Genomic DNA, 22,796 nt, shown 5'->3' on the forward strand with positions numbered 1-22,796 from the left:
TCTATCAGAAGAGACCATGAAGGCCTGCTTCAGGGACGGGGGCCTACGAGTGTCCTGCAAGTTTAAACTGGAGTCTCCTCAGCAGCCTAAGACTGCAAAACGGTACAAGTACATACATATCTCATGAACGGATGAGATGGTCTCACACTGGCTTTCAAAGTCCAAAAATTAAAGCTCATGTACAGATATCTACTCTAGGCAGGAAAGGGGGTAAAGATAAAAAATAACACCCTCTTGCTCTTAAAGGGTGGTAAAATCCTATTGAAAACATAGCCAGGCATCGTGGTGCATGTCTTTGCTCCCAGCACTTCTGAGAAAGAGGAGGAAGAAGAGGAGGAGGAGGGAGAGGAGGAGGAGGGGGAAGAGGAGGAAGGAAGAAGAGGAAGAGAACAGAGGAAGATGAAGGGAGAGGAGGGCTCAGGAAATAGAGCATTTGCCACAGAGGTAAGGACCTGAATTCTGTAAAAATACACACTAGATTACAAAGAAGCTAGCACAGCAGATGCAGCCTGCAGTCCCGTGCCTTCGAGAGCTGAGGCGGAAGGGCCGCATGTTTAAAATCAGCCTGCAGAGCTCAGCGAGAACCTGCTTCAAAAGAAAAGGTGAAGAGGGTTGGGGGGATCCTGCTCGCTCAGAACATCAGCAGCGTCACCACACAGAGGTGGACCCTGGCCGCTGGATTAGCTGTTCCTAAGACAATTAAGGAAGTGGGCCTGGTAGTGCATGCTTGGAATCCCAGCACTCAAGGAGACAGAGGCAGGAGGATTGCTGTGGTTTGAGATGAACCTAAACAGTGGGTTCCATGCCAGTCAGAGCTTCAAAGGAGACACTGCCTCAGTAAACATAACCAAAAACAACAACAGTGACAACAAACAAACAAACAAACACAGCCAAGAAGGGGGCTGGAGAGATGGCTCTGTGGTTAGAGCACTGGCTGCTCTTCCAGAGGTCCTGAGTTCAAATCCCAGCAACCACATGGTGGCTCACGACCATCTGTAATAGGATCTGTTACCTCAGCACATGTCAGGGCAGAGCTCCGGTGTGGGTATGGGAGAGCTGACAGCACCCGTGGCTGCTGGCACCAGAAGGCATCTACTGGGCACTGCTGACCCATTTCCAAGGGCAGGAATATGGGGAAGTGTTGCCAGGTATGATCTCGCCTGGGCATGGGGTGGGAGCTGGCGGCAGGAGAAGACCCCGACGGCTCAGGGATGCCTCTGCCTACACTGTCACCTACCAGAACTGGGGTCGTACAACCGCAGCAGGAGTGAGACCACCGTTGATTTCCCAGAACCACTAGGGCCAACCAGCGCTGTGACAGATCCAGATGGGATGGAAAGACTGAAATCCTGGAACACGGACACCTCCGGGCGAGCAGGGTACATGAAATGCACATTTCTGAACTCCAGGGCGCCCTGGAAGGTTTTCTCATCTAACACGATCCCCTCTGAAACACAAGAGGGGAGGCAGAAAGCTACAGTGAGAGTGGAGCTCAGGGCACCCGTCTCCGTGTATGTCCCCTTGCCTGACTGAAGTGAACAGAAACAGATGCTCCTAGAGGAGCTGTGAGGAGCGCTACACGCTGGGCTTATCATGTAAGGTCTTGTGTGACCTTACGGACCTGAGGTGTCACCTTCTCTTGGGAGCAGTGTGAAAACCGACCCTTGGGTCTGACCCACCTCAGTGACAGTGCCACTGTGCTCAAGTAGCTTCTGTGCAGAGTTCTTCATCTACTCCAAACGAACGTTTTGAAGGCACAGTGACAGGGATGCATGGGAACCATGAGGATAAGGAGGGTCAAAGGTTTACTTAGCCCCAGTGTGGCCTGGCCTGACGTGGAACACACACCACTTATCACTGGATCTCACGCCCTAGCTTTTATCAAGGCCACAGCATTGTAAGCGTCTAGCAATATGCAGACAGCCCTGGGTGCTGAGTGGCGCTGCTCATGGCTACCCTCCGCCCACATCTCCTGCAGGTGGTCTAGGCCCAGGGCTCGAGGGACGGTGATGACAAGGAGGAGGAGATGGGCCTCCACTCTGTACCAGCAACCCAGCATCACTGCCCAGAGCCAAGAAATGTGAAGCCTTTTATTCATCTCCGCCTTCCCCAACCTCTTACAACTGTCAGGATCACTAAGGAAGGTTGGAGAAGGCCATCTGAGTGTCCCTATGTACACCAGGCCTGCTTGGTGCTACCCTGCCCTGGGTGGTAATGAGTGGCTGCAGGTGTACATACAGCATGCCGTGTCATCAGCCCCACATTTCCAGAACATTCCCCGAAGTGTACCCATCAGTGTCCCATGGGAACCCTGACCTCCCTGTTTTGCAGTTGGGGCCACCTCTTGGCCATGGCCCATTCCCTGAGGAGGGCAGAATGCCAGTCTAACTGTCAAAACTAGGAACAGCCCTACCGCATACCCACCGCATACCCACCGTTAAAAGGCAGCCGTGGTTGTCTCTCCAGCAGCTCCCAGAGCCGCCCGCCAGCACCCAGGCCCTTCATCAGCTGGGAGTAGAATGAACTCAGACCTGAGGGCAAGAAGAGTCTATCTTCAGCTGACGAGAAAGGCCACAGGCCCTCCTGCCTGGGGAATCCTGGAGACAGCAACCGCAGCTGTCACTGTGTAACCTGTCACTCTCTCTGAAGAAGCTGAGGCCTTAGCTGCTCTACCTCTTACCCTAGTGCTCCTACAGCCTCTCTTTCTCAGAGTCCTATTAAGGAAAATGACCACACTGCTCACCAGTGACAAGTCACAGCACTGCAAGGAAAGCCACCTCCTCCTCAGACGGCACTTCAAGTGCAGCATGGGAGCCTTCCCCATGTGAACTGAAATCCCTACAGGAAAGCTCCTACAAGGGCCTTCAGAGACAGAAAACTCTTAAATGTGCACGAATAAGGGAAAGATGCCAGCCAGGAAAGGCTGCATGCTTTACTGATTCCAACCCCATGACACTTGAAAACTTCAAAACTATACAGATAGTAGAAAGCAATCTGCCAGGGGTAGAAGAATTAACAGGTAGATACGGAAAAGTGCAGGGCAACCAGGGCAACTCTCTTGTGATGTTACAATGGTGAATTTAGGGCAATACACATTTGTCCAGACCATACTGCGTGTGTGTGTGTGTGTGTGTGTGTGTGTGTGTGTGTGTGTGTGTGTGTGCTAACCCTAATGTTCTAACGTTATGTTTGGTTGATAACAACAATGTATCATTGTAGACTCAGCAACTGTGTAACAATGGCCGCTCTGGTGAAAAGGGTACTGATCCTGACACTGGGGTGGGACAATCACTGAAAATGCAACAACGTTGCTTTTTAAAAAGAATTCTAAGACTGAAGACCAGCAGTTGTACTGTAGCTGTTGGTTTCAAGCAGACGCCTAAAGAACTGTCTTCCTGTGGTTTGTTGGCTCTTCTGGACTTCAGTAGAGAATGACTATTCCATTTGGAGGAAACAACCCCTTGTTCTGTCTGGTTTGACAGCTTCAGTAATGACTGATTCTTAGGAACAGCAGAGTACTGCTGGGAAAAGTACTGGGAAAAAACTAATTACTTAAAACAAACAAACAAAAAAAAGATCTAAGGCCCACGTAAATTCCAGGCCAGCGGGGTCTATATAGTGAGTTCCAGGACAGCTTTTAAAAAAGGTCCAAAGGTGAGTGTGGTGACCCACACTTGTAATCCTAGTACTCAGGACACGGAGGCATGAGATTTCAAAGGCAGCCTGTGCTATACAATAAAACTCTCGATTAAAACAAAAATACTTGGGCTGGAGAGATGGTTCAGTGGTTAAGAGCACTGACTGCTCTTCCAGAGGTCCTGAGTTCAAAGCCCACCAACCACATGGTGGCTCACAACCATCTGTAATGAGATCTGATGCCTTCTTCTGGTGTGTCTGAAGACAGCTACAGTGTACTTAATATAATAAATAAATCTTTTAAAAAACACTTTATAGTTATTAAAACATGTAAATATGTATGTGTATAGAATGTATAAATGCTACTCTCAGCTTTTCCCAGAGAAGCATCTCCTTGTAGTGAACAGCAGTGAATAGAGAGGCTCAGCCATGACCCTAAAAATTGGCAAGATATCCATTGAGAGCTCAGCCCTAACAGGGCTTTTATAGCACCTCTACTAAGGCTCAGGAATATTTGCCAAAGAATGGATCAAAAGGATGTCAGAACGAGAAGACAGGAGGAGGGGCTGTGGAATGCTTTCTTCCAAGCATCGAACGCCTTTGCCAACAGGAGCTCACCCACCGGAGCCATGGTTGCAGACACTGGACCCCATAAGACTGGCTCTGCAATGGGCAAGAAAGGGGCCGACAGGGCCCTGCCACTCTCTGCTGAACTTCTGGCAACCCATAGCGTCTGGGAAAGGGGGGTCACTGCCTTCATCTGTTCCCACTGTTATCCAGAGCCACATGACAATCCAGGTTAAACTCAGTGGGACTCAAAACAAAAACCCATGAGCATGGGAAGAAATCTGCGAAGGGGAGCTGACAGGGAAGAAGAAAGGAGAGGATGGGTGGGGTGGGGGCGGAGTTTCATACCTAGGCACATGGTATGAAACTGTCAAAGAACAAAATAAAATTAACAAAAGCTTATTATTAATTCTGAGGGAAGAGAGGAAAGAGAGACTCTGAGTATGGACAGCTTAAGAGTCTGGGTAGCAACATGTGTGAGGTGAGACTCGCCCTACCCAGGCTCAGGGCCTCCATCAGTGCTGCCAACGATCACACATGCCCCCCCACCCCCCAATGGGAAGACACATTCTATAAACGCAGGCTGGGAAACACAGCTCCCCTGTGGTCCTAAGCTGTGGAAGGACACAACGGCCCCAAATTTCCCAACAAGGAACCTGCTCGCCCACTCACGTAACTTCAGTTTTGCTTAAGAGACTGGCACGGTAAGACTGCCTGCTCATGGGGCCTGATTTTCAATGTGCACCCTCAGAGCCTGTTTATATGATATACCTCCGATGCTCAGTCCGACCCAGAAAGCGTACATGAGGAAGGAAGAGAGCTCGCCCACTGTCATGTGGGTGCTGCCCAGCAACAGGCCTCCTTTGTACAGGACAGACAGCACAATCAAGTTTCCTGAGAGCCCAGCCTACAGGAGGAAGAGGACAAAGATGTCAGTGCGACCAAAGGCCTCTCGGGACAAGAGTACAAACCAGGCCTCTGCCTCTGCCTTTTAATAGAAAACTTCCCACAGAAAGGTTTTGAAATATTTGCAGCAGTGGAGGAAAATACCTGCATGCCCACAAGCACGCGCTTAGACACTACTCCCCTCAGTCTACTCACTAATCTACTCAGCTCAGAGAAGAAGAGAGTTGCACCTAAGCCTGCCTAACGGATGTGGATCGGTCTGCCATGTTCGTGGCTCTGAGGAGACATCCTCCACATGGAGCTGCAGCCCTAACCCATCTCTGTGAGCTTCAGTCCCTAGTGAGACCTCTGAGTGCTGCTTCTCTAGCCATTAAACAGCCTCTGGGGTTTGGACGGAGATGTCTTTATTTTCTCTTTATCTGGTTTTGGTTTCTTTGTGTTTGACAGTCTCACTGTGCTGTCCAGGCTGCCCCAAGCTCACTACAGAGACCAGGCTGTCCCAAGCTCACTACATAGAGCAGGCTAGCCTCAAACACAATACGCTGCCCGTCTCAGCCTCCTCAGTATGCCCAGCACACATGGTGGTTTCTCATTCAGAGTTCCTGGGCACTCTGTAACCAGTTTCTTATACTTTCTTCTAGAGTGCACTGAGATTATGTAACCCTCAAAGGAAGCAGACAAATGAGGTTACATTTGAGGCCCCAGAAGCCTGTGTAAACACGTGCTGTGGCCCAGTCTTAAGGTGCAGAGCCTGACTATGCAATGTCAGTGGCCCTCGACGCTGCCCTGCACACCGGGGACCAACAGCAGACCTCACACATGACACTTCCTTGCTTTCTTCTCCTGTCATAAAGACAGCTTAAAGTCCAAGTCCATCCTAGGATTGAAATAAAACTATTTCTACTGTGTCAAGAGTCACAGGATAAAAAAAATCTCACCGCCTGCAACGATCCACTTACCGCTCCAAAGAAGCCGGCTCGTGCCAAGGCCTCCTTCCGTGCCAGCTGCAGCAACTGGTCCACTCGGCTGGTGTACTTCTCCACTTCTGTCATCTCCTTCCCAAAAGCTCGGATGGTTCTTATGTTTCCAATCCGCTCCTCGGCTAGCTACAAGGATTCGAGCACATGGTAAGGGCTGGGAGGTCCGCTGGGCAGTTAGGAACACTTGTTGCTCTTACGGAGACTCTAAATTCCCAGCATGCACGTGGTGGTTCACAGCCCTCTGTTAAGTCCGGTTCTAGAGGATCTGATGCCTTCTTTCCTTCACTGGCACCAAGCACACATGTGGTGCACAGACACACACACAGGTAAAACACACGTAAAATACACACACGCACATGCACGCACACACACACCCCAAAGGGAGAGTGTCACACTGTAATTGACAGTGAAGTCGTCAAAGTGTGTTTCTTGTTCAGTATTCTACCAAAGGAAGGCTCTATATGAGTAAGATCATAGCAGAATGCAAAGAAGAATCCATTTTTCTGTCAGACAATATAAACTGTGGGGCTGGAGATGGCCCAGGAAACTAAGAGTGTTCCGTGTTCTTGCTGAGGAACTGAGTCTGAGCTCACCAACCTTACCACTCACAACTGCCTGCCTCAGGGGACCAAATGCCCTCTTCTGGCCTCTGAGGGTAACTGCATTTATGTATACATACCCCACCCCATGTATATGCAATTATAAAATAAATCTTTTTAAAAGAAGACAGTGCCCCACAGTGTGCTTTATGGAACTAATGAAGACATGGTGCCCGCCAGACGCCACGGTGCCCGCTGGACAAACACATTAGCTTCCGTTTGTCTTTATGTCTGTCTTTTGTTCAAAGAAAATGTTTAGGGAGGTAGCCTAGGCTAGTCTCAAATTCATGATCATCCTAGCTCAGGCTACAAAATGTTGGGCTTCCAGGTATGTTCTGCCATAGCTGGTCATATTAGCTTTTCATCCTACCAGGAGCAGTGACAGGAGGCAGTGAGAAACTGACGCATGCCAGGTGTAGGGCTCACAACTGAGGCCAAGGCAAGAGGAGTACCATGAACCTGAGGCCAACCCTGGCTCCAGGCCAGCCTGGGAAACAGCAAGTTGATGCAGTCTCAGGTAAGTGGCTAGCCGGGTATAGAGTGTTTCGAGTCTGTCCTGATGCCCACTGAGGGAAAAGGAAGGGCCTCATGGCCTGTTTCTTTCCCTGGAGCTGATAGTGGGAAGGAACACACCTTGTGCATCACGCGTCTGCCTGTGGCTCTGAGCCCCGCCCCTGGACCACACACTCAGGGAAGGTCAGTACCTGTGTGGCTTCTGCCAAAGAGTCCTGTGTGGCTTTGGACAGTTTCCGTAGATATCGCCCGTAAATCACAGCGAGGACAGAGATAGGTGGCACCACACTCAGAACAAAGGTGGCCAGACTTGGTGACACAAAGAACTGTCAAGAGCAAAAGTCAAGAGCGTTTGTTCCTTGAAGTGGCAAGGCATCCTCAGACCCACCGTGTACAGCCCGAAAAGACACTGTCTCCAAGCCAAGCCTCCTAATTGGGCTGGGTTTCCGTGCCATGTTTGATCCTAACAAAACCCAACACCTTTAACCCCACCACTCAGGAGGCAGAGGCTAGCCTGGTCTACATAGTGGGTGACAGACCAACCAGGTCTATATAGTGATGCCCTGTGTCAAAATCAAAACAACCTCAAAGACCCACGGAGGGCATCCTCCCGAGGAGGCTGCGGCTAGACGGCTGGGGAGAAGACGTAGCCAGCACAGCCTCTGGCTAGTTCTAACATGTTCTAGTATGTTAGCTCACATCCTCAAGGACAGAGAGAGGGAGGCAGGACAGAATGACGCCTTCTGTGCTCTGCACTGGTCAAACCACATCATGAGTTCTACGTTTGGGTATAATCACTCTAAGGCCCTGAGTGATCAGAATTTTCCACATAAATCAGGTCAGAGAAGTCACCGAAGTGCCCCATGTTACATGCAGCTGAAGCAAGGCTCCTAACGCACCTGCCACAGGGTTGGGGCTTGGGAGGAGACTTTCCAGAGCTCAGCAGCCTAGAGCCAGTGGACCAGCTCTTGCCAATTTAACTGCAATAGTGGCCCAAAGAATGCAACCTTCTTGAATCATATTAGACTTCCTCAACTCTGCGTGTGGCCATTGTTTTAAATGGTCCTATGACTCTCCAATGCATTGTTAAACCTGCCCGCTCTCACTTGCACAGACTATTCCTTCCCTCAAACCATGGCTCTGCTCAGTAACTGGCACTGGCAATCCCTTCTTACGTCCTGCCCTTGGCTTTGGCTTGGCTTTCGGTTGCTGTTGTTTGTTTTTTTGTTTTAGCGCAATCTCATATAGCCCAGGCTAGCTTCAAACTGGCTTGTGTAGCCAAGAACGACCTTACCTTTCTGATTCTCCCGCCTCTATCGATGGCCCTGCCATATGTCACCATGCCAGGTGTACTGACATGGAACCCAGGGCTCAGCGCATGCTGGGGGAGCGCTCTGCCAACGGAATCGCAGCCCTTGCTTGCCTTTTTTTTTTTTTTCTTTTTTTCGGAGCTGGGGACCGAACCCAGGGCCTTGCGCTTCGTAGGCAAGCGCTCTACCACTGAGCTAAATCCCCAACCCTTGCTTGCCTTTTAACCTCGCCCCATGAACATTATGACCACACTCGCACGTTACTCAGGCCAGCAGGGCTGGCTGGAGTGAGCTGAGCATCAGAGATAAACAGACGTCTGTGGAGCAAAGGCCACCTTGCAGGGGCACAGAGGTGAGGTCCACACCCCTTTAACCTTACACTTGGTTCCCAAAGGCGCTCCTCACCCTGACACAGTTGGCTGTCTTCACACCTGGTTCTCAGGAAATGCCACTCTCTAAGTGATACTTACTCAAGAGAGCTGTAGGCCAGGCCAGGAGAGGTGATCCCTTTGTCCCTACAGACTGGGGCAATGCTCTCCGTTCTATATGCTTACAAAAGGACAAGAACATCTCAAGCCTCTCATGGCCACCAGCTGTGGTCCCGAGAGGTCTGACAGAAAACGCCAAGAGAAGAGGCGGACATACCATCATGCCAACACCAACCGAGGCCTGGGCCACAGCCCTCAGCCCGTCAGAGAGGTTCTCGGTCACGGAGTGGCCCAGGAGTGCGGTATCCGAAGAGAGGCGGTTAATCAACTCGCCCGTGCGGGTCTTGTCAAAGAAGGCAACCTCTTGCCTTAGAATGGAGGAGAAGAGTGAGGTGCGCAGCCTGTTCACAATGCTCTGACCTGCAAAGCAAACGAAGTGGTCAGAGGTGACGGCAGCCACCGGCCACTTGTGGGACGGCCACCACCGGCCACTTGTGGGACGGCCACCAGCAAGCTGTTTATTTAGCCCTTACATCAGCACATCAGCTCCGTGGATCCTAGCACGGGACGGACTCATACAGGTCCTGGCCTGCATGTATCTGTATGTAACTTCCTGTTAGCAACTACAGACTGTGGGAGCCAAGAGAGGAGATAGTGACGAAGGTGTCATGGCCAGTGAGAAGATCCAGCAGATGAAGGTCCCTGTCATACCAACCTGATGACCTACGTCATCACTTGGGACCCAGAAACCCAGATAGAGGTGGCACCGACTCCAGAACGTTTTCCCCTGATGTGCATGCCTGCCTGCACATGTATGTAAACATATCATAACAACGATAAACACATTTTAATTCTTTTTTTTCTTTTCTTTTTTTCGGAGCTGGGGACCGAACCCAGGGCCCTGCGCTTCCTAGGCAAGCGCTCTACCACTGAGCTAAATCCCCAACCCCACATTTTAATTCTTTAAAAGGTAACATGGTCCTTGGCATGTGAGGAGCATCACGGACCCGGAGCATCAAATCTGTTCATGACTGGCTGCCCTTACATGAATTGCACTTTGCAATGGCAGGAACGGGTTAATCAGCCGGACACCATCTTACCAGTCACACAGACCTGGAATGCAGTCCTGGGCTACCAGCAGTGCTGCTGCTAAACTGTGTTCTCTAAAGGACAGCCACTCAAGTTCCCACCCCGGTGGCCACACAGCAGTATGGAGCAGACGGCCCTTGCTTTTGCCACCTGCTCGACCCTGACCATGAGAAAGCAGAGAATGATGCAATGCCACAGCAGAGAATGATGCAATGCCACAGCAGAGAATGATGTAATGCCTTCCTGGTGGGATGTGAAGTCCGAGTGCAATATTAGGAAGAGAAGGGGCCTGGAGCAGTGATGCTCGAAGCCCTGACTCGAACCCAGGTCCTCTGTCACCTAATAAGACTGACCTGAAGACTGCATGAGGTAGACACGGATGCTGTTCGCGGCAGCGCCACACAGGAACACACAGGTGAGCCCAGCACAGAGGCGAGTCAGGCTGTCGCCAAAGTCCTCGGTTGGGTTGGTGTAGATGACATCAATGATCTTCCCCAGGAAGAAGGGGGCAGACATGGTGATGACACTGGACACAGCAAGAAAGCCAACCGCAGCTGGAAGACAGGAGCGACACTCAGACTCACAGCACAGCACAGGGCCATGTCGAGCACACGGGGCCTCAGGCCCACATGGCCTCAGTGGCTGGGCGTTCTCCTTCACCAACTGGTCTGTCTAAAGGATGAGATGGCTTCAGGTTAAGAACAAGAATTGTGGCTGTGAGAGAATGTGCGTTTCCTCACACGGCTAGAGAAAAGGATGTTATGGCTTGTATTCCTTCCCCGTGAGGAGTACCTGCAGCCACAATGGCCTCCCTCCTGTCTTCTGGTATTCAAACTCATCTCAGATCCTGCTTCTCTTGTATTTCTGCTCCTTGCTCTGACTCCTTGGCTCTGACTACACCTTTGCTCAATGGGCAGACTAACCAGGGAAAGTTATCTTCTGTGTGTGTGAGGAAGGGGAAGCCTTTTGGAGACAAGGTCTACCTCTGTAGCCCAGGCTGGCCTCAGAATCACTAAGTAGCTCAGGTTGGCCTTGAACTTCCCATGACACCATCTCGGCTCCTTGAATGCTGGGATTATAGATACGGGTCATTCATTGTGCCAGGCTAAGTGTCCTCGATTGTGCTCCATATTTCAAAGCCTTCTATGTTAGTTTTGAAGAGCAGTTCCTGGGATCCAGTTGTACCCGGCATGTCCTTTCTGAATATTACAGCTCTGGGGAATAAACCATGAAATGACAATTATCAGGAGATTAATTCTCCATGTAAGTGAACGATAGATAAGGAGGCAGAGGCTTACTAAACAGTTCTAGCCACGTGTGGTGATGACTGTCTGTAAACCCAGTACTTGGTGGGCAGAGGCAGATCTCTGAGTTCAAGGCCAGCCTATTCTACATAGCAAGTTTCAACCCCACCCAACCTCCAAGTTTTAGCTAGGTAGGTGGCTGAAATAAACAATGAAAAACTTTAAAGTCCAGTTAGAAAGAAGACACACACCACAGACAACCACACCCATACTTTTAAGGAACATGATATCATACATGACTGATTTTTTTTCTGCTCGTGAGACTGGCAAGGATTACACACTCGTGATGATGGTGAAGCTGAGGGAAGGAGGCTCTCACACTGGCAGGAGCGCACACTGCACTGATGAAGGAGCGGGTTCACACCAGCACCAGGTGAGGTCACAAGGGACTAGTAACAGTCTCCTGAGGATTTAATTTCCATGCTACGGAAATCCAGATCCAAGGATGTAGGGTTATAGCATTGTTTATAACCAGTAAAAGAATCCACATTTTAAACACCCACATAAATAGGGTAAGTGGAAACTACTATAGAGAATTTATAAATATTAAGCCACCAATATAAGGAATGAAGTCACTCTTTGGGTACCTGCCTAGAACAATTGAGCAAGATGTACTGTGGGATCCAGGCCTGGTGACACAGGGCTGATACCCAGGATCACAAGTTCAAGCCTAACCTCAGCTACGGAGTGAGTTCAAGACCAGTCTAGGCAACTTAACGAGACACTCTCTCAAAATGAAGAGGACTATGGATGTCGCTAAGTGGTAGAGCACTTGCCTAGCATGTGTGAAATCCTAGGTTTAATCCTCAGTACTGCTAAAGCAGAGAAAGAAGACAGACAGACAGACGGACAGGACAAACGGATGGTTAAAGATCAAGTCCTAGATAACAATATCAGCATCTGCAGAGTGGTTCCCTCTTTCCTCCTTCCTCAGAGTTTATGGAGTACAGAATATTTTTGGAAGAGTGGCAGGTTCAGCAGCCCAGACTCCTTTCACAAGGGGTCTATGACAGGGCGCAGGGCACGTCTGCCTCTTCGGGGCTTCTCTGGTTTGGATAACAAACCTCGCAGGAGCCTTGCTGGTTTGTGGCAGGACTGACTGCCGGTGACTCCAGGGAGAGTCCCCTGGCCCCCTCTGTGGAGGTTAGGGGCTTCTTTCTCCTTGGGCGAGTGTTCAGGCTATGGCTGTGAGAGCTCGGACCAGTGAGCCGGCAGAGCAAGTGAGTGAGCATGGGGGTGAGGCTCACCTCTTCAGAGCCTCCAGACCCTGCTTCCTGCCCTCCATGTGTCTTACTTGACAGCTAGTATTTCATTCAGATAGCAGCCTCCTTACACATGGTCCAAGAACACTCAGATGAGAACTCAGATTGGAAGGTAAAGATTGGTCTTCAAACATCATAGCCAACGATGCCTCGTCCGCCTACGATCTCTCCGATATAAAACCACATCCACACCTCAGTGATCACCAAACCATTCAGCATGGCTTCCTAACTGTAAGGTGTTTGAAGTTACCAGTTTTAGCACTGTGAATTATTTTTTCACGCTCTGAATAGCTGTAGGGATTTCACCAGGGGTTGAGGGAACAGCTCAACCTTGGCTTAGTGCCAAAACGTGGCCACTTGACACTGCTCATGTCTCCTTGGCTGCTGTGACCCCCTCTCCCCTGCAGCACAGGAGCTCAGTCAACACTGGCTGAATGACTGAGGGAGCGCTGGACTTAGGCAAGGGAGCGGCGAAGTGCCTGACCGGAGCAAAGTCCTTTGCCAGCTCAACAGGGAAGGTCAGACCTGGCCGGCCACTCAGGAGCTCACATGTCAGTTGTCAAAACTTACAGCCATCCACGACTCCAGTTCCTGGGGACCCGACGCACTCTTCTACAAGAACCAGGCACACCCGTGCCCCTCCATACACACGCAAAAACATTTAAAATTTTTAAGTAAAAAGAAAATGTAAAAGAGGAAAAACTCCATAACCATAAAGTGGGTGTGTTGTCACCCCTGCGTACCCACACGGACACTCAGGAGGTAGGCAGAGGAGTGTCAAGAGCTCAAGGTTGTCCTCCGCTCTCTGTGGAGTTGGAGGCTACCCCTAGCTACGTATCTTGAAACAGGACAACACACCGCCACCCATAATCTCAGTCTAACCGGATCGTGTGAGCCGGGGCAGAAACGATTCCCTCTTGGTGTAAGCAGCATGCTCCCATGGGACAGTGACAGGGCAGGGAGAGTGGCCTGACTCTGGTTCCACACAGCTCAGCTGATGACGGATGCTCAGGAAAAACCCCTCCCAAAGGCTGGGCTCTGCTCTAGTTCCCTTTCCTTTCCCCCTTTTTCTAAAGATTTATTTATTCATTTTATGTATGTGAGTGCACTGTCGCTGACTTCACGCATACACTAGAAGAGGGCGTCGGATCCTATTACAGATGGTTGTGAGCCACCATGTGGTTGCTGGGATTTGAACTCAGGACCTCTGGAAGAGCAGTCAGTGCTCTTCACCGCTGAGCCCCCTTTTTTCTCTTTTGAGACGTGGTCTGGCTATACAATCTGGCTAGCTTGGAACTCACATATAGACTGTACGGACATTGAACTTGCAGGCACTCTACTGCTTCCGCCTTGTCGGTGCTGGGATGCGTGGTTTGAATATGCTTGGCCCTTAGGAAGTGGCACTATTAGGAGTGTGGCCTTGTCGGAGGAAGTGTGTCACTGTGTCGGTGGGGTCTGAGGTGTCCTCGTGCCCATGCTCCACCCAGTACAGAAGAGAGCTTCCTCGGGACTGCCTGAAGAAGAATCTTTCTCTGGTGGCCTTCAGATCGAGAAGTAGAACTCTGGGCTCCTCCAGCACCGTGCCTGCCTGCATGTTGCTATGCTTCCCACCAGATGACAACCTGAGCCCAATTAAATGTTTGCCTTTCCCAGAGTTGCATTGGTCATGGTGTCTCTCCACAGCTATAAAACCCGACTAAGACGAAGGACTAGAGGCACTCCTGGAACACACTATGCAGACCAGGCTGGCCTCAGACTTGCAGTGATCTTCCAGCCTCTGCCTCCCGAGTGCTGGGGTTATAGGTGTGAACTGTTACATGCCAGACATATCTAGTTTCCTAAGTCACATGAAGAATCTGCATGCTGTGAACTATATAACCCCAGTTCCAACTGAGTTCTTACGCTGTAGTGATACCCACGCGAAGATGGGGGGGGGACCTGATGTGGTGAAGCACACTTGGAATTCCTCCACTCAAAGGGCAAGTTCAAGGCCAGCCTGGTCTACTCAGCCAGTTTCAGGTCCGCCATGGTTACATAGTGAGATACCTTCTGGGGGAAAAAGGAAGGCTATTTGGCTAAATCCAAACTCATCCAAGTATAGTCTATGTGCTGGTTTATTAATTCATTTATTTAAAATCAATTTTAATAACTAAATTGCTTTGGCTCCCTGCGGGTTGCACGTGCACACACGCTCAGGAGCAATCTGGATTCAAGAATGAAAGACAGACAGACAGACAGACACAGACACACAGACACAGACACACACACACACACACACACACACACACACACACACACACACACACCAGTTCATCTTTGGCATGCTGTGACTTGCTCAAAGGCCGAGCACTCCTAAACCCTCCCCTGCTAGCAAAGGTTCCCATCCAGTACTCCTAAGACTCCTAACTTTCCCCTGTACCCCAGGCCCAATTGGGGAAGTGGCCAGTGGCCACTCACCTGGATTCTTACATGGCTGATTGGCTTTCTCTCCTGCAGCTCTTACATCCCCTCCTTCCTTTCACTTCCTAGACCTTGCAGATCCAAAGGTCCCGCCTTAGTCTACCTGTCCGGCCATTGGCTGTTGGCTCTTTACCAATGGGGTCAAGGACCTTCAGTGTTTGGACACCCAGATTCCCGATTTTCGGGGCCAGATTAATTCAAAGCATTAGAACCAATCCCCAACATTTTAGGATTTGTTTTACTTCATACGTGTGGATGTTTTGCCTGAATGCATGCATGTATGTGTGCCATGTGCGTGGTGGATCTCCTAGATCGGGGGTTACCCATGTTTGTGAGCCACACGTGGATGCCAGGAATCAAACCCAGGTCCTTTGCAAGAGTAGCCAAGGCTAAGCCATCTCTCCAGACCTTACAGATTGATGGATTGATTTTTATTTATTGTAGTGGTTTGAATAAAAAATGGCTCCCATGGGGTTGGGTATTTAGCTCAGTGGTAGAGCGCTTGCCTAGCAAGCACAAGGCCCTGGGATCGGTCCACAGCTCCGGAAAAAAAAAAAAAAAAAAGGCTCCCATAGGCCCATGGAAGGTGTGGCCTTGTTGGAGTAGGTGTGGCTTTGTTGGAGGAGGTGTGTCACTAGGGGTAGGCTTTGGGATCTCAGAAGCTCAAGCCTGGCCACTGTGTCACTGTCACTCCCTGCTGCTGAGGATGCTGACATAGAACTCTCAGCTCCTTCTCCAGCACTGTGTCTAAATGTAGGCTGCCATGCTTCTGGGCTAACCCTCTGAACTGTAAGCCAGCCCCAATTAAATGGTATCTCTTTACATGGATAAAACATTAAGACTTTTATTTATTGGGCTGGAGAAATGGCTCAGTGGTTAAGAGCCCCGACTGCTCTTCCAGAGGTCCTGAGTTCAATTCCCAGCACCCACATGGTGGCTCACAACCATCTGTAATGGGATCTGATGCCCTCTTCTGGTGTGTCTGAAGACAGCTACAGTCTATGTATAATAAATAAATAAATCTTTAAAAAAAGACTTTTATTTATTACTATTATTTTTTTTTGAGACAGGGTCTCTCTGAGCAGTTCCAGCTGTTCTAGAACTCACTCTGTATCCAACTCAGAGATGTGCCTGCCTCTGCCTCCTGAGTGCTGGGATTAAAGGTGTGTGTGAGTGACCACTGTCCAGCCGTTCATTCATTTTTAACCCTGTGTATACATAGGTGTGTGGGTGTTTTCAGAGGTCAGCGGTGTCGGGTTCCCTCTGAGCTGGAGTTTTAAGTGATTGTAAACTGCCTGACATGGGTGCTGGGAGTTAAACTCTGGTCCTCTGGAGGGCAAGGTACACTCTCAACCACTGAGTCTTCTCGTCAGCCCCAATTTGCTTACTTATGTTTGAGACGGGGCCTCATGTAGCCTAGGTTAACCTCACACTAACTATGCAGCCAAGGGCAATTCTTCTTCCTCTGCCTCCCGCTCTAGGATGCCGGGATTAGAGGTGAGTGCCAACACACCAGGTTTTATGCAGTGCCGGGATCAAACCTGCGGCTTTGTATGTGCCAGGCTAACCCAGTCTGCCAACTGAGGTTGTTTCCCGACCTCTGGCTTATTTTACTGTTGTTGCCCCTTTGAATTACAAATCTGAATGTAACTGAGATGGGTTTTGGCCATCTGGATTCTTGGGATCAAGGTTCTGCCACAGTGGGCTATGGGATGTCGGGTTCCACCCCAAATCCTAGACCTCACTCAGCACACCGTAGGCTGGAATTCTCCACCTTCCCTCCACAGAACAGTGCAGCACCTGCTGGCCTGCCAGGCCCTGGCAGCTTCTATAGCTGTTCTCGGGCTGTCGCTCTCAGTGCTAGCAGTCCTGGCAGTCAGAGGGGTCAGAAACAGTAAAAAGCAGACGGCCTCCGGTCCGCATCAGGTCTGGGAGGTCAGAGGCTGAGGAGGGTCAGGAAAGCTGGTTCTGAAGAGAAGACAAACAGGACCAAAACCCAGCTCTGCCACCAGCATGTCTGACCTAACACAAGTCACTCAACTCCTCTGTGCCTCAAATTTTCCTACAACAGACAGACGACGACAACAACAACAGACCCTCCTCTTGGAGGTGCCTTGAGCAGATCAGACACAGAAGGCGTCTGGTACAGCAGCAGGTAGCTGTCGTTTCAGAAACCTGTGCACTGGCTCAGTCCAGCGGTAACTCAGCTGTCCCGTCACAGAGACCAGAGACTGAAAGAAAAAAGACAAAAAGGCAGCTTCCTGTCTGCAGGCAGGCCGGGGTCTGCAGGGACTGGGAGGTATTTTCAGAGACGATGTGGATATGACAGGGAACATGGCAGAGGACAGAAGGGAGATGAGGGAGATTGACTCTAGGCCGTGGGAAGGAAGTGAGGATGGGGGCCGAGGGCCTAGACTAAAGCCGGACAGGAAAGGGGTTCAGGAGATGGTCAGATCCCTGGAGTGGCCCCCATATCACAGGCTGTGCTTGTCCCTCACACCTGTTCTGCGGGACCAATGCTCCGTCTGGGCATCAGGAAGCAGCAGCTGTAGGAAGTCCTTTCCTTTCCTGGCTGTCCTTAACCATGGTCCCTCCATAGACATGTACAAAAGTCAGCCATAGTTCCAGGCCGGCACCAGTTTTTAAGAAGTCATTATAGCACCCATCAGCCCTTACTAGGAAACAGGAGAGCAGCCGACCCAAATCCTGCATATCTGCACTCACGAAGGGCATAGCTAGGAGCCCGCCCTGTGAGCCCAGTCACCCAGCACTCTAGTTATCTTCTCATCTCGGGGCCACTGCTCACCAGGAGAGCTGAGCCCCGGCCCTGCTATCTGCTGAGCACACAGAAAGCCTGAGTAAGTATTCCCTGTCTGCTCTGTGCACGTTCCCGACAGTCCCGGGCTCAGCACCTTCTGAGGCTCCTGGTGACCGAAGAGATAAGAGTGACACTGAATGTCGAAAGGCTCTGGGTAGTGCTGCAGACTTGGTGATACGGCGACAGCTGAGATCCTGAAGGAGTGGGCTGCCAAGAGGCGTGACCGCAATCAGGCTGCTTCTGCTCTGGGTGACCATCTGCAGACATCTCCAATAGGAGGCCCTGCCTTTCAAGTTTTGGGTATAGAACGTCAACGTCTTCTGGGGAACAAACTGCTGAAGAGGAGGGAAGGAAGGGCTAGCACTGAAATTCAACCCCCAGTCCTGGGATGTGTATTTTCTCTAAAACTAGAAAACTAACATCCGAAGCCTGGAGTGATGGGGTACGCTTTTCGTCCCAGAACTCAGGAGGCTGAGGCAGTGGATCTCTGGGTTCAAAGCCAGCCTGGTCTACAGAGCGAGTTTCAGGACAGCCAGGGTTACACAGAGGAATGTCTCAAAAAAAATGAGGGTGGAGGAGAGAGAGGGCGGGGAGGGGGAGGAATGGAAGGGAGAGAGCAGAGCAAGGGAGGGAGTGAGGGAGGGAGCGAGGGAAAACTGACATTGGCATTTCTTCTCTTATTATCTCCTTTTGGGGGCTCTTTCAAAGAGAAACAATGGCAGGCATGGTGGCTCCTGCTTATAATCTCAGCACTCAGGAGGCTGATGAGGGAATGAACGGTGCTGTGAGTCTGCGGTTAGCTTGAGCTATAAAGCGATCTCCTGTCTCAAAAACCAGACAGACAGACAGACAGACACAAATCTACTCAACAGCTCTGTCCCCCCAGCACTTCAGAAATGTGCCAACCCTTGGCACGATCTATTACAAATTAACGGCACCGCCACTTCCTCTTACTTCCAGCAGCGCCAACGACCAGACCGCCTTTACCGTGGCCTCTGAAGAACGTAAAAGCTGTCTAAAGAGCGCCCCTTCAGTCTTCCTGAAGGCAGAATACATGTGTTACCTACTTAGGAAGCCTTAAGACGTCCCAGCACTTGAGATCTCAAGCTGGAGAACCATCTGGACTAATGGCAAGACCCTGACTCAGAAACAAAACCCTGACTGTCAGTGGCAATGTGTCTGTCCCTCAGGTCACACACCTGACAGCTCAGTGAGGCAGACTGATGGCTCAGATGATGGAAGCCGGTTCCAGTTCTAACTTACTTAATGCAGACTCCACAGTATGCTGGCAGGGCAGGACAAGTGGGGCCAGGTGACAGGTCATAGACATGACAGGCACAGGCGGATAGGGAAGGGCTAGGTGGCATCAGCAAAGCCTGACTCCCCACAACTTTGAGATCTGGAGTTTCAGAAGCAGGAGCCTAGGTTCCTGCCTCAGCCCCTCACAGTCTGCACACACTCAGGTGACCAGGGTCTCCAGGCTCCTCTGTGCACACTGTCTGCTCCTCCATGTTCCCCTCACCCCCGCCCCCCCGCTGGATATCTTTTAAACCTGGGTTTGGTGGCTCACACTTATAATTCCAGCACTCGAGAGATAGACAAGAGGATCAGGAGTTCAAGGACGTCCTCAGCTACATAGTGAGTCTGAGGCCAACCTGGATTATATTACACCTGTCTCAGTAATTCAGTGATTAAGAGCACTGACCACTCTTCCAGAGAATCCAGGGTTCAGGGTTTAGGGTTCAATTCCTGCTACTCACATAGCGGCTCATAACTGTAACTCCAGTCCCAGGGGATCAGACACATGCAGGCAGGCAAAACATCAGCACACATAATAAACTAAAACAAAACAAGTGCTCATCTAATGAAAGCAAATAATTCATTTAAAGAAATTAAAGAAAACACAGAGGAAAAAAGCTTACAAGATAGTCGAGAAGAAAAGGACTTTTTCCATCGAAATTCACAACCATCGTAAAATCTGTCTTCTTATAGTAAGGTCACAACAACCTCCTGACTCTCGTAGATGGCAGATCCCCTGTGCCCTTGCTCCATGCCCAATGGCCCCCAAAGAGGGTAATTTGTGCAGATAGGGGCTCAACAACCAACCTGAGGTCCTGCCTGTTTCAAGAGTTGTATGACAACGTCTTTCCTTTTGCAATACCCTCATGCCTATCCCATTTCATCTCGCACCCAAACGGTTTCCCTGCCTGCTAAGCAGGGATTCCCAGCAGGAGCAGGACTCCATGCCAGCTTCTCAAGGTAATCCCACAGGAGGCCGGCACAATCCACATTCATGAAAGGACTGGAGATTTAGGGCTCTGGGTCTCAGTGTGCCTTTGCTCCAACCAGTCTTGCTTGCATTGGCTGCCAGACATGGGGGAGTTACAGAATACTGTCATTTAGACCCAATCAATTCTGATTTCTTTTTAAAAGCCATTTGTCGATCCAGGTGAGTTTCTGTCTAGTTTCTTTATGCCGTGGCCAATGCCTGGTCCTGACCAAGCCACTTAGGGAGGTGACAGCCAGCACGAAGTTCACAGTGCTCAACTTCATCCTGTTAATTTTTGGTGGTTGCCTTGATACTGTGTAACCCTAGCGATTTTTTGTTTGTTTGTTTGTTTGTTTTTCTTTTCTTTTTTTTTCGGACCTGGGGACCGAACTCAGGGCCTTGCGCTTGCTAGGCAAGCGCTCTACCACTGAGCTAAATCCCCAACCCTCCTAGCGATGTTATTATTATTATTATTATTATTATTATTATTATTATTATCATTTTAAATGTATAATATAAAGTAGGCATGGTTTTGTCAAAACTTGTGGTGTTTTTTTCCTTAAAGGAGGAAACGCTAGCTTATTCAGAGAATGCACCAAAGCAGTCGCTGACAACAAGCTGATGGGGACCAATTTTAATATTCTGGTAACAGGCTCTACAGATGGGGAGCGTCAGCCAGCTGGGAAAAGGCATCCATAGCCTTCCAACAGGTGTCAGCAGACCTGATCGCCCTTGTCAAGGCCGAGCCCAGGCCCGGGCCCACCGGCCGCCGACTGGTCTCCCCCGGGGTTCCTACCTGACAGTCTCCCGCGCTCCGGGCGCACCAACCCCAGGAGCTTCCACACTTCTGAGCGCCCGGTCGTCGCGGGCCGCCGCTGCGAGTCGTTCCCAAGGTCTCGCACACCGGTGGCCGCTGCTCCCTGGAGCCTGGCGAACAGGGGATGCGCGGCGCGGGGTCCTGCCAGCACCCAACACCTGCGGATCCCCGAGGAGGTGGCCCACCGTCCCACGCCGCCAGGCAGCCCCGAAAGGGGCACGGGAAAGCGGAGGCCCGGGCTCGGCTCGTGGATCAGAGAGGTCCACGCGCGTACGAGCGGAGTCCACTCAGAAGCCAACCATGTCCGAGAGGAGACGGCCGGGGCCCAAGCTCGCACAGCAGGGCCCCGGCGCGGAAACAGCAGCAGCGCCCTGGCAGGAGGGGCGCGCATGGCGCTGCGTCTGCCGGGACAGTCTCACCAGCCGGCCGGGCCGCAGGACCCGGGACCCTCCCGGCCCGGCCCGAGCACGGGGCGGGGACGCAGCAGCGGCCCGCCCCTCCTGCCCCATCGGGCGGGCGCCCGGGCCGCGCCTTCCGCCTCGCAGGGTCCACCCCTGGGCGGCGACCAGCCGGTAGCTCCCCAGCAATGCCTTGTCTAGGCTGCAGTCGCCAGCGCCTGCGCCCGCGAGCCGCATGCGGAAGCTTTTTCGCGCTCCGGCGCCCTCCGCGGCTTGTGAACCTGGGAGCGTCCGAGCCCTTTCTGTCGCCGGCCACTGGCGAAGTGCGCACGCGCGGCACTCAGGTCGCAGATTATGGACTGCGCTTGAGACCTTTGGGTACCTCTGCCTTGGATACGGTCGGCGGACCAAGGAGACCAAGGCTTCTTATAGGACTGTGCAATGTAGGAGCTGCTGCAGAGGCCGGGAGAGTAGAAGTGGCCCCTCGAGCAGCACGGCGGGCCGTGGGTATCCTATGGAGGCCTGGAGTGAGGAAGGGGGAGAGTTTGTGGACTCCTAGATAGTTCGCTCGACCAGAACGAAGTGCAATGGAGCCACTGGAGTTCAGCCGGGCACACGCTTTTAATCACAGCACTTGAGAAGCAGAGACAGGAGATCTCTGAGTTCGAGGCCAGCGTGGGCTGCATAGTGAGCCCCTGTCTTTAAAAAAGGGGAAAGGGAGAGTCGCAAAACAACCTCAACATCAATCAGTATTTTAGTTCAATATATTCCTGAAACCCAGCACGAATGGAAAAAACTCTTAAGGAACAAAACATCAGACTTTCAAACGCATAGGTCTCTGAATTTGCAGGATTCTTCCTCTTTTTTACCCCAGTCCCAACCCTGGAAAAATCATTTATTAAAATAGGAAGTGGGAGGGTAATACAGCCTTCACTTCACGAGTACCGGGTCACTTAAGTTCAGAAAAAAAAAAAAAAAAAGAGACAAGAAAAAACAAAATCAACCAGTAAGCAGTTGTAGTTTATGTTTTTTATTTTGTTTTGTTTTCCTCTCTTAGAAAATTCCCCATGTTTGGCCCAGACATTGAGCACCCCTTTAATCCAAGCACCCAGGAAGCAGAGGCAGGTAGAATGGAACTCTTTGAGTTTCAGCCCAGCCTAGTCTACATAGAGAGTCCCAGGATAGCCAGGACTACATTAAAAAACAAAGTCTCAAAAATAATAAGAATATAAGAATTTTCCATATTTGTCTGGATCCTGAGACTTCAGCATCTTTGAATGTTTTCACACTCAGACAAGGGCCTCACCTGCATGTCAAGTTCCGAGGTGGAGAGGTGAGCACCACCAGGAGAACAGGTTGGAGCAGTGGGAAGTAGGCAGAGTTTTTTTTGTTTTGTTTTTTTTTTTCTTTTTTTTTCGGAGCTGGGGACCGAACCAGGGC

The 22,796-nt window shown here is 50.8% G+C and overlaps 1 protein-coding gene and 1 pseudogene across 1 annotated transcript in view; one reads left to right on the forward strand and one right to left on the reverse strand.

Annotated features, from left to right (window-relative positions):
• Positions 1–21,492, reverse strand: part of Abcb10 (ATP binding cassette subfamily B member 10) — a 30,918-nt gene extending 9,426 nt beyond the window's left edge. The window contains exons 1-8 of the mRNA XM_032887528.1: positions 20,938–21,492; positions 10,382–10,582; positions 9,157–9,359; positions 7,393–7,527; positions 6,069–6,215; positions 4,975–5,110; positions 2,436–2,531; positions 1,238–1,447 (exon numbers count right to left, since the gene is read on the reverse strand). Of these exons, the coding sequence (XP_032743419.1) occupies positions 1,238–1,447; positions 2,436–2,531; positions 4,975–5,110; positions 6,069–6,215; positions 7,393–7,527; positions 9,157–9,359; positions 10,382–10,582; positions 20,938–21,349 (1,540 nt within the window). The 5' untranslated portion in view covers positions 21,350–21,492. The remainder of the gene's footprint in view (positions 1–1,237; positions 1,448–2,435; positions 2,532–4,974; positions 5,111–6,068; positions 6,216–7,392; positions 7,528–9,156; positions 9,360–10,381; positions 10,583–20,937) is intronic.
• Positions 3,330–3,459, forward strand: LOC116886726 (annotated as a pseudogene).
• Positions 21,493–22,796: the final 1,304 nt, after the last annotated feature.

The sequence above is a fragment of the Rattus rattus genome, chromosome 17, assembly GCF_011064425.1.
Source record: "Rattus rattus isolate New Zealand chromosome 17, Rrattus_CSIRO_v1, whole genome shotgun sequence".
In the NCBI taxonomy this organism is placed as follows: domain Eukaryota; kingdom Metazoa; phylum Chordata; class Mammalia; order Rodentia; family Muridae; genus Rattus; species Rattus rattus.